This window comes from Pecten maximus, unplaced genomic scaffold (genome assembly GCF_902652985.1).
Source record: "Pecten maximus unplaced genomic scaffold, xPecMax1.1, whole genome shotgun sequence".
Lineage (NCBI taxonomy): Eukaryota > Metazoa > Mollusca > Bivalvia > Pectinida > Pectinidae > Pecten > Pecten maximus.
Genome location: NW_022979747.1, coordinates 1 through 10331, shown reverse-complemented (window position 1 = coordinate 10331; position 10331 = coordinate 1). Strand labels below are relative to the sequence as shown.

Here is a 10331-nt window from a genome sequence, read left to right as displayed (position 1 = left end):
GTATAATAAGGACACCTTTTTTTTTCTTTGATGTAGGTCAAATTTCAAAATGCAGGTCACAGTGACTAACTTTTGGTACATGACACACCGAGACTCCTAGGTGATACCATGTCACAGATAATAATCTGTTATTTTAAGTTCATATTATCATGATTTGCGTGAAACAGTGGGTTTCAGGTCCGCATCTGTGAAGCTATGTTTGATATAGATATTCAATATCAAATAAAACCATAACTCTTCATCAAACATTCTATGGGCTTTTATTTTCAACCTTAAAGTGAACAGATTTTTTCAAATGTGCAAGAGAAATAAGACAAGACTGACAAAAAAACTGTGATATCTATGCTTAATAACAAGTCGACTGATCAAAAAATCAAAATACCAGGAAATCTTGATGCCCTCTTGATTGTTTCCCTGTTGTTCTTTTTGTCAGCAGAATAAAGAAAAATGGAAACCAATGTGTGAAATGTAAAAAAAAAATAGCTCTGATTAATAAGAACATACAAAAATTGTACTAAAAATCGAGTCTGTCTTCCGAGAAATACTAATAACAAACATTCATTAAATATCCAAGATGGCATCCAACGACCTTTTTGTTTTTCTTATTAGTCACAACACTGAAGGGCACTAGTAAAGACCCATTAAGTTAACCCCTAAAGAAATAGCAGTTAAGCAAGTATCGTTTATGGAAAGAAGACCCTCAATGACTGAAATTGTTGATTCATTAGTCATTAAGCAATAGAAAATGGACAATTCAAAAACATTATATATCTCCATTTGATCAAGGCTAAAACAAGCACAAAAACATGCCATTGTTATCAGTTTTTGTAATAAATTATCAACATATTGATGTATTATTGTAGAAAACAAAACTTTTGAAAACATTTTGAAAGAAACACATAACTATAATTCAGTATCTGAATTAAAAGATGTTCATACACTGATTTGGTAAGTCTGACAACCATGCATTGATAAAAATGACGATTAATCCATTAAGCTTAAACACAACTCGACAAATATCTAGTTTGCCAAAACATTAACTTAATACCAAAAAAGTGCATTTCACAAGTGTTAAACATTGCCAAAGCATCAAGCAAATCAAAATCAATTAGATTTAAGATTCTTTGTATTTGTTTATTTGCAAATTACCCATCGTAAATTTGTGTATTTTTGTGAACTCTTTCAAAATATTAAGTAAATCATGATGTTGGCTTTGATCTCTGATCATATATGCTCATTTTGTGAAAAAGTTAACAAGTGAAAAATACACACAACCCCAAACTCAAACTGTGACTTGACAACGAACTGTCATTTGAAAAAGTCAGTGACATCATTGGTCCATTTGATCAATGCTTTTTGATCAATGCTTTTGTTTTTTTCTTTTCATTCATTATCCAATTGTGCACAGTGTTCTAAACTTTCTTCCAATCTAAACCATTCAAACATTCTTTTGCAATAGCATTGGTGCAATCTTTCAATTTTAATTCTTTTCGCATTACAATGTTGTCTTTAAACAATTGCTTCAAGCACGTAATCTGTTCAGCTTTTAAGATGAGACGACCTGAAAGAAAAGACAATTTAAATTTAAATAGTCATCCCAATATAATGTAACATTAACGTTTTGTAAATTAACTATCACTTCAAACTGAGCTAATTAAATTAAGATCTGCTAAAAACGTCATCTGTAAATGTCTAACATTTAACTTGCCAACTGATATGAAAATTAAGCAAGTGTGCAAGATTAAAACAACTCCAAAACATGAACTACAAATGTATAAGGCAGTACAGTACATTTGTAACCAATCTGAGTTATTTTTGAAGAACAAATAACAAATACAGGTATCACTTTACAGTTAAGGGAGTTAGAATTATGAAACTCTGAACACAGGGACAGGGGATATACCATACCTTTCCATATGGAATGACTGGGCTTTGATTGAGTAGTAGAACTGGATCCGGATGCAACTGGAATCAAATTTGTATAAGGCATAAATGGAAATAACATTTCCTAGTATCGTAATTCGATGAAGAAGATATCCATGAAGATGTACCAAAGAATAAGATCGTAACGAGTTTGACAATATATACCCACCTCATGCCATTAATTAATTAAGTACATGATTGTTTTACGACATAAAAGGATAATTTCATGTCATTATGAAATAGCACCTGAAGTTTAATGAAAGATCCCAGAGGAATCATGGCATCCACTATCTCCAAAGAAGTAAAAGTTTAGTAACAGAAGATCAGACCGACAGATTTTGTATTATCTAAATCCAACAACCTAATTGAACAGATGAAAAGAATTAATCTAAAACAAGGAGGTCATAGCTAAAGTGAGTGTAACATCTTTAACAATACAAATAATTGCATGCAACAAGGTTTTACATAAAGCAGGTCCACAGATCTGGCACAAAAAAATGTAATAGTACCTTGCTCCGAGCTATCAGAATCTCCAGGATCTGAATCTGAGGCTTCCTCCATATCTTCCCCATCCTCTTCATCATCTACAGCAACATCTGAAGTACATCACATAATTTGTATGACAAACTTTTCCGAAGAGTTGAATAAGCTATCCGATATTAACAAAATACCAAGCTCCAAAAAGCTTCAGCACTAAAGTAAACAAACAGTAAAGGTCTTGCAACAGTTCGTATGGACATGAAAACTAAGGATCTTTAATAAAACATTGTATATGATACCAAACTGCTTCATGCAAACTTTTGGAAATTTTCAAGGACTTTTTTAATGTTATTTTTACGTAAATATTAAGCGATTGCATACAAAATTGACTCTAAATATAAATATCAAACAAGAATTAAACTAATGGTATTTAATTGTGATTTGTTTTCAATTGTTAAGACCGGAAAAAGTTTGTTTACAAACTTTTATTTCTCTTCTTCAATATAGTATATATACACGACTTTGTTTTTATGTTAGATCTGCTTACCATCGTCATTTAGAGTGACATCATCAAGAGTGCAAGAACTGTATTTACTGACGTCTCCTGAATCCAAAGCTAGTAGAAATTTCCCGAGCTTTGCCACTTGGATGGTAGATTCTGGCAATCTATAGAATGATCTATGAATTTCAATATCGTGACCCATGAATGTTGCCAGTTGTTCCAAATCTGTGCTTCCTAAGTTCATGATCTGACTGACAGTTGCAATGTGCTTTCTCAGTTTTGTTGAGGTTATATTTTCAATCTTTTCTACCCCACTCATTTTTGCATATTTCCTTAATGCATCTGATGCACGGATTGCTTTGTTCGAGCCATAGTTCATCCTTGCAAATATGAAAGGGTTATCTTTGCTGACTCCAACTTTCTCCCTAGCTTTCAGTAGCAAGTCAATCGCTTCTATCAGGTCTTTTGTAAGCAGCACTGGCACCTTACGACCCTTCTTACCACGAATTTCAACCCTTTGGAAAAGAGAGCACATTTTCTTTTCGACTGGTGTTAAGGAGTCCTCAATATCCTTGATGGGAGCATTGTTTCCACTCTTTTGCTGATAGGCCTCGATAGTTAGCCTCTCTGCTTCACCACCCCTCCTTCTATTAAACATTACAAGCTTGATCAGTGTAATTTCTGAGGGTTGAGAATACACATTCCTTTCCGGGTTTGAGTTTTCAATTCCATCACTCAATGAGGCAGATAGATCCTTTAATTTTTCCTTGACAAATTTTTGAAGTTTGGACACATCTTCTGTAAGAGGAAGGGGAGACGGCTTGTTCCATTTTCCTGCCTTCAGTGTTGTCAATGCAGCACTTGAAATGTCATTCGGCCACATTAATTCATGGACAGCAATGAAATCCTCTGCTTTTTTCGTTTTTCCTCATTTTCTTCAATCAACCCATTTGCTTTTTTAATAGATCCACATTTCTTAAGGGAATATCCAAGTTTCAGAGCCAATGAAGGATTTCTGTATGTGTTGGTTTCCTCTTCATATCCACATAATTTTTGTGTACATCTGAGCGCAAGAGGAAAATGCTTGGGGTCAATTAGATCTTCAATGGTTGTTATTTCAGAATCTTCTTCTCTAATACAAATAAGCAGACGGGCCATCTCTCTCATCTTTTGTCCAATGTAGTTGTGCATATGTTCTAAATGACCATGCTTATTAAAAAGTTTTTCTCCAAGTTTGGTTATGATCCCATCATTTCTAGACACCAAAGATACCTGATCCCCTGACATTTTTGCCAGAATAGTGGTCTTAAAGCCCTCCGATACTTCTATTTCACATGGTAGCAGGTGAGTTGCTTTGCCGGAAACTTTTCTGTACTTCTTTCGATCTGAGGTTTTCCTGAACTTGCATACAGCATGATGTCTCCAGAGCTCGGTCTTCATAAAGAATGCTAAACAATACTCGCAAGGTAACATTTCGGATGCTGCTGTTTCCTCAGTCACATTTCTCCAAGGTACAAGTACTCCTTCCCCACTTTTTATCACTTCATAATTATGTTTATAGTCTCCAGCATTTCTAAGCTCCTCTAATGCCAGGGTTCTTTCCTTGGAGTGTAATGGAAAGCTCATAACTCGCTGGACCTGGCTTTCAGATATATGCTTTTTTTGAGAAATAATGTTTTCTGATGTTTGTACTACCTTTGCCACAATACATACAGTAGTGCCACTTTCTTTTTTTGCCATTATTGTGAGCCATTTGGACATTTATATCCGATTTCTGCTTCTTTTTTTCTTGAATGCCATTCAGAATTGGAAACACTTCTGAATTTGCATCAGAATCACTATCTGAAACTATGTCAACCATGCTATTCCTTTTCCCATCTCTATTCCTTTTTTCATCCTGGCCTTCAAAATCTGAATGATTGTTACTTTTGTCTCTCCTTTTTCTTTTCTTGCCTTTCAATCCAGTAATGACCTGTGCTTCCCTCTCTAAGTAGACTTCCTCAGCATCAGTGCTCTGGTCCTCCACATCTGATATAGGCTGGTAATCAGGATCCACATCACTGTTGTCTTCATAAACCCCAACATCCATCTCATCTGTTTCACCATTCTGCCCCTTCTTATCAGTAATGAGGTATTCATCTGATATAGGCTTGTAATGAGGATCCACATCACTGTTGTCTTCATAAACCCCAAAATCCATCTCATCTGTTTCGCCATTCTGCCCCTTCTTATCAGTAATGAGGTATTCATCTGATATAGGCTGGTAATCAGGATTCACATCACTGTTGTCTTCATAAACCCCAACAACCATCTCATCTGTTTCGCCATTCTGCCCCTTCTTATCAGTAATGAGGTATTCATCTGATATAGGTTGGTAATCAGGATTCACATTACTGTTGTCTTCATAAACCCCAACATCCATCTCATCTGTTTCGCCATTCTGCCCCTTCTTATCAGTAATGAGGTATTCATCTGATATAGGCTGGTAATCAGGATTCACATCACTGTTGTCTTCATAAACCCCAACATCCATCTCATCTGTTTCGCCATTCTGCCCCTTCTTATCAGTAATGAGGTATTCATCTGATATAGGCTGGTAATCAGGATTCACATTACTGTTGTCTTCATAAACCCCAACATCCATCTCATCTGTTTCGCCATTCTGCACCTTCTTATCAGTAATGAGGTATTCATCTAAATTTTGCACTTTATAGACCGTGATTAAGTCCAACAACCAGTCATGAGACACTGTTTTTAATCCCTTTTTGATAGAGGTCACTGAAAGATGATAATGATACAGTTGCAAGATTGGTGTTAAGCACAAAATACATATACATACTAGAAGTCTGACATTGAGATCAAAATTGAAAGGAAGAGTAAATTTTGAAAAGACGGAGGCCAAGGAACTAGTCTTTTGAATGGCCTTATTAAAGACCATCCCCCACCCCTGAACAAATAAACATGTCAAGTTTCATCGAAATCTTATAAGTTAGAAGGAAAACTGAAAAACTAAGATAAAATAGGAATGTCTATAAGACATAAATGCCTCCTCCTTCAGATAAAACTAGTTCTGCAAAATTTCCTGAGACTTTCATATATTTTAATTTTGACCAATCACTTTTTAATGTTCATTATGAATTCTGTCATGGTATCATCCCTCCCACAAAGTTTCTTAAGAATCCACAAGATAGAAGAATAGTAATTAGAGGATATGTTTTCAGCAAATCAGAGGCCATGGCAGCCATCTTGGATGTTTGATCCGGAAAAAGAGGAAGGTACACGACATGACCTCATGCCCATTATTTATGTCAATCACATTGGTAGTTATTTAGATAAACTATATTTAAGCGGAAGGGGATGGGACAGGGGTCGCTGCGGAACAAGAAAGGAATGGCAGGGGGCATAAAACTGAAAGCTCCATGAAAGTAATTGAAACTTTATAATCTGATAATCTGTAGTGCTCTTAGTGTAGGACCCATATCCTAATCCCCTTCTCATTACACAACACACAAACTTACAGTTTACAAGCAGATATAAACATCTGTATTGATGGGCAAAGACATTACTTACTTACTTCACCCCATTTCAAGCTGTATAGCAAATAATGAGTACTGATGCTCACCTTGTGTCTGATCATAGTTAAATAACTCATCCACACATGCCACAGCAAGTTTCCGACTGTCAGATGTTAACTGTTTTGCAGGATCTAGCAAAGAACCGCCACACCAAGTCACTAGATCCTCAAGATCACCTGAAAGGCATTACATTTTGAATGTTAGATAATCCAACATATTTCATTTCCATGTCAACTAGAGTAGAAATCGACATGTATCCAGTAAGCCTGGGAGGTCATACATAGGAAATGCCACTGTTTTACAATGTCAACAGATATCTAATATTGACTGCCATGACTGCCTTAGTTACACAGTGCTACACCTCCATCCCAAGGGCCTTTGAAACAAACCTTGTGCATGTATACCCTTAATTATAATTAATACAATTGCAAGCTACGTTTTACATTAGATTTATATATATTTCAGCATGAAGTGAAAAACCAAAATTCAATTACAGATAGATATATAATAAGCTGTGTGTTTATAACTAATTAGTCAGTTCATCTTAAACAATAAAATCGGAAATAATAACATATAGCTAAAAATGTCTGTAAATATAAATGAACATTTAATAAGCAATATACACCTTTTGATATATAATTTGCTTTTCCAAAGCAGAATACTTCATAGCCTTTCAAAAGTGGTGATTCTGTCAAACGTGACTTTCTGGGCCCATAGTGTATTTTATTAGTGACCATATCTCCTATCACTTCAAAGTCCTCCTGCAAAAAAAACAAACACACATCTATTCAGCAATGATATATCAATTTAAAACCCAACTTGATATGGCTTGATGTCGGTCTACAACAGTTTTGCTTTTCAGATCAAAACTCTCAAACCGAGATAATAAGATACAGTTTAATCAGGTTAAAGATCCCGCTGTGTATTATGACGAAAGAAAAAAAAATATGTAGTTGTGGAATGGCTGAAATTAATCCAAGATGGCTTCATCATATTGATGTTGTTGTTTTTTTCTAGTCAATCTTTAATCTGCTACTGCACATCTTCAACAAAAGAGATCCTACATAAAATTTTGAGATGATCAACTGTACCAAGGATGTATGACAGACGAAGAGCAATTTGAACTATCCACCATCTGGTGATGGATAGCAATGTACCTGGGTTATACATTATAGTGAACTCAATATCAAAATTGTATGCCCACTCATAAATTATATTTGGTATTACAAAAGTTCAAGATGCTGTTAGATATTCTGCATATTACATTATGATTGGAAAATCTTCCTAGGCAGCTTTTAATTTTCCCTGTTGTCTTTTGCAAGCATTATTTTGATTGTTCAAATTTTTTCACAATTATGTATTTCTCACTAGTGAAAAGCATCACTTCAAAAAATTGAATAGTTTTCAATAGTTTACTAGTAAACATGTAATAACATGGCTTTTTACCTCTGGTAAAAGATGACCGGAAGACACACTGTCCAATATCCACTGGTAATCAAGGACCCAGCAATTTTTACATATACCTTTGAAAAACTTCAGGGAACGGTCACACATACGGCTTCCGACAGGATCTGCAAACACGCAACATGAATATTCAATAGATTACTTTTCAAAAAACTATGATAACAAATCACAACTGTCCAAATTCAAGAGGGGCATCTGTAAAGAGATTCTAATTTTTCTTAAATCAACAATGCACAATGAACTAGGGACAATTTGGATTAAAAAGTGGAACTTTCATTTGAAATTTCAAGAATAAAGCAATAATAGTTATATCCCCTCCACGATATGTTATTTTTGGAGTTAGTTTCATGTTAAATAAGTGTCCTTGTCACAAATAACATCATAGTATTACAGAATTTATCATATTTATATTACCATAAATGTTGTGTTATATAGCAAAAAAGTTGTTACTGCACGATTACAATTTATAAATTATCATTACAATCATTCAGAAAGATATCATATACCCAATGTAACAACGTACCAGTCTTCATTACAACATGTGTGATGTCTTGGCTAAAGCTATGGCTGTACTGTATTTTTCTTTTGCAGCAAAACTTTGATATTTTTCTGAAAAAAACATACATGTATATAGAAAGACTATAAAAATGTTAGTGTGAACACAGTGTGGGGGTAAACACATCAACTGACTCCAAAGCTTAATGATTTTGGGGCATTGTCATGTTGCTTACTGTAAAACAAATTTTAGTCTGAATTTTTTAAAATTTACTCAAATGGAAGTTTATTCTAGTTTTCCCACTTTGAACTCTCTTTTCGCTTTTAAGCCAAAGTCTAAATTTTAAAACCAAACTTTTTCCTGGATTTAATTTTTAGTACACATAACGTAAAAAGGTGAACTGATAAATACCCTCATTAACATCAATATAAACATCTATTTAGTGTCAAGCGATTCCATACCTCTTCATTATGATTCATTCCACTAACACATATGACCATAGCTGAGGATCCCATCTGAGACGTTGTGTCCTTATCTGTCTGTGTCTGAGTGTCTGGTTTGGACTTCCCAATGAATATCCCTTTTGCCCACTCATAGTCACTTAGAAATGCATTTTGAAACTTCGGTTTTACTTTTTCTGAAGAAAAAAAAAAATGTCATAATGTTTTCTTCTTTACTTTTGCGATGTGGAATATACATTTATTGCAAAACATACCTTTAAAACATACTGCAAGATGCGATTAACATTAAAAACTTTTCTGCAATTATTCACATAACAATAAACTGTAAAATAGAGTAACAGACCAAATACTTTATGTCACAAATATCTTAAAATTGTATGCTTAATTGACAAATCTACACATACTTTCAATCTTGTTCATCTCTGTTTCATCCAGATGAAACGGTTTAATGTTCTTGTTACTCAAAGTGAATCTGCAAGGTAAAAGTGTCACTATAGACAAAATTTTGAATTACAAAATTATATGATATATAGATGTCAAATTATGGTTTTTGAATACACATATAAAACACAGCAGAGGCATCATAGCTGTTACAGAAAACCACATGCATGGATGTCAGCCATTTTGTATACCAGATTCTAAACAACTTAACGAGAGGCAAACAGTATATATTATATTTAGAGATCGAGCAAATGTCTTTCGAGAAGTCAGAACTATCTGTACATAATTCATCTGCTGACTGTCATTTTATACTGTGACTGTTGCAGATGGGAAAGATTGGGAGTTCCTTTCCACAGCAGCCAGAGTTAATTATACCAAGCAACCCTGACCGTCATTAATTATTGGCATACCCTTATTAGGTCAGATATGGTATGTGAATCAACAAGGCAACTCTAACATAACTACCTATAAATTATACTTACTCATCATTATCACTTTTAAAGTAGACAGTGATGTTGTCACCAGAAAGCCTGGTGACAATACCGGGCCAACCATTTGGGTAACCTTTCATATTGGCACATACCACATCTCCTGAAATATTACAAATGAGAATGTCATTCATTTACTATGCATGTGAAATTTAACAAAAAAACAAAATAGAAAAAACTTTGATCCCTAATTTTTACCTTATAAGAGTTGTAATACATGCACATGTGAAATACTTGAGTACTGTTTTGTATAAATTTAATTGTTAATAATATGGGAATGCTCGAGACAATATACAATATCACACATGTACTTATAGTAGAAAAAAATCTCAACAAATGAGACCAAGTATACAAAGCAGGTACTGTAAAATGTGAATGATGTGGAAGTGAAAATATATATAGGGATCAAATTTAAAGATTCTTTTTTCATCGAATCTGGCAGATAATAATGATTGCATATCTTCACTACTTATAACCTTGTTATAATTAATGAAAACACTG

General features: G+C 34.2%; 2 protein-coding genes across 2 annotated transcripts; both read right to left on the bottom strand.

Moving 5' to 3' along the window:
* Nucleotides 1-243: 243 nt before the first annotated feature.
* On the bottom strand, nucleotides 244-3893 carry LOC117319163. Its single transcript, XM_033874000.1, has 4 exons — nucleotides 2951-3893; nucleotides 2433-2519; nucleotides 1909-1965; nucleotides 244-1561 (listed from the first exon to the last, which is right to left on the bottom strand). The coding sequence occupies exons 1-4, from the start codon at nucleotides 3786-3788 to the stop codon at nucleotides 1413-1415; spliced, it is 1131 nt and encodes a 376-aa protein (XP_033729891.1). The 5' UTR covers nucleotides 3789-3893; the 3' UTR covers nucleotides 244-1412.
* A 432-nt stretch (nucleotides 3894-4325) lies between these two features.
* LOC117319161 lies at nucleotides 4326-9934 on the bottom strand. Its single transcript, XM_033873999.1, has 7 exons — nucleotides 9825-9934; nucleotides 8902-9077; nucleotides 8468-8553; nucleotides 7927-8051; nucleotides 7106-7241; nucleotides 6528-6656; nucleotides 4326-5683 (listed from the first exon to the last, which is right to left on the bottom strand). The coding sequence occupies exons 2-7, from the start codon at nucleotides 8907-8909 to the stop codon at nucleotides 4551-4553; spliced, it is 1617 nt and encodes a 538-aa protein (XP_033729890.1). The 5' UTR covers nucleotides 8910-9077; nucleotides 9825-9934; the 3' UTR covers nucleotides 4326-4550.
* Between the last annotated feature and the right edge of the window lie 397 nt (nucleotides 9935-10331).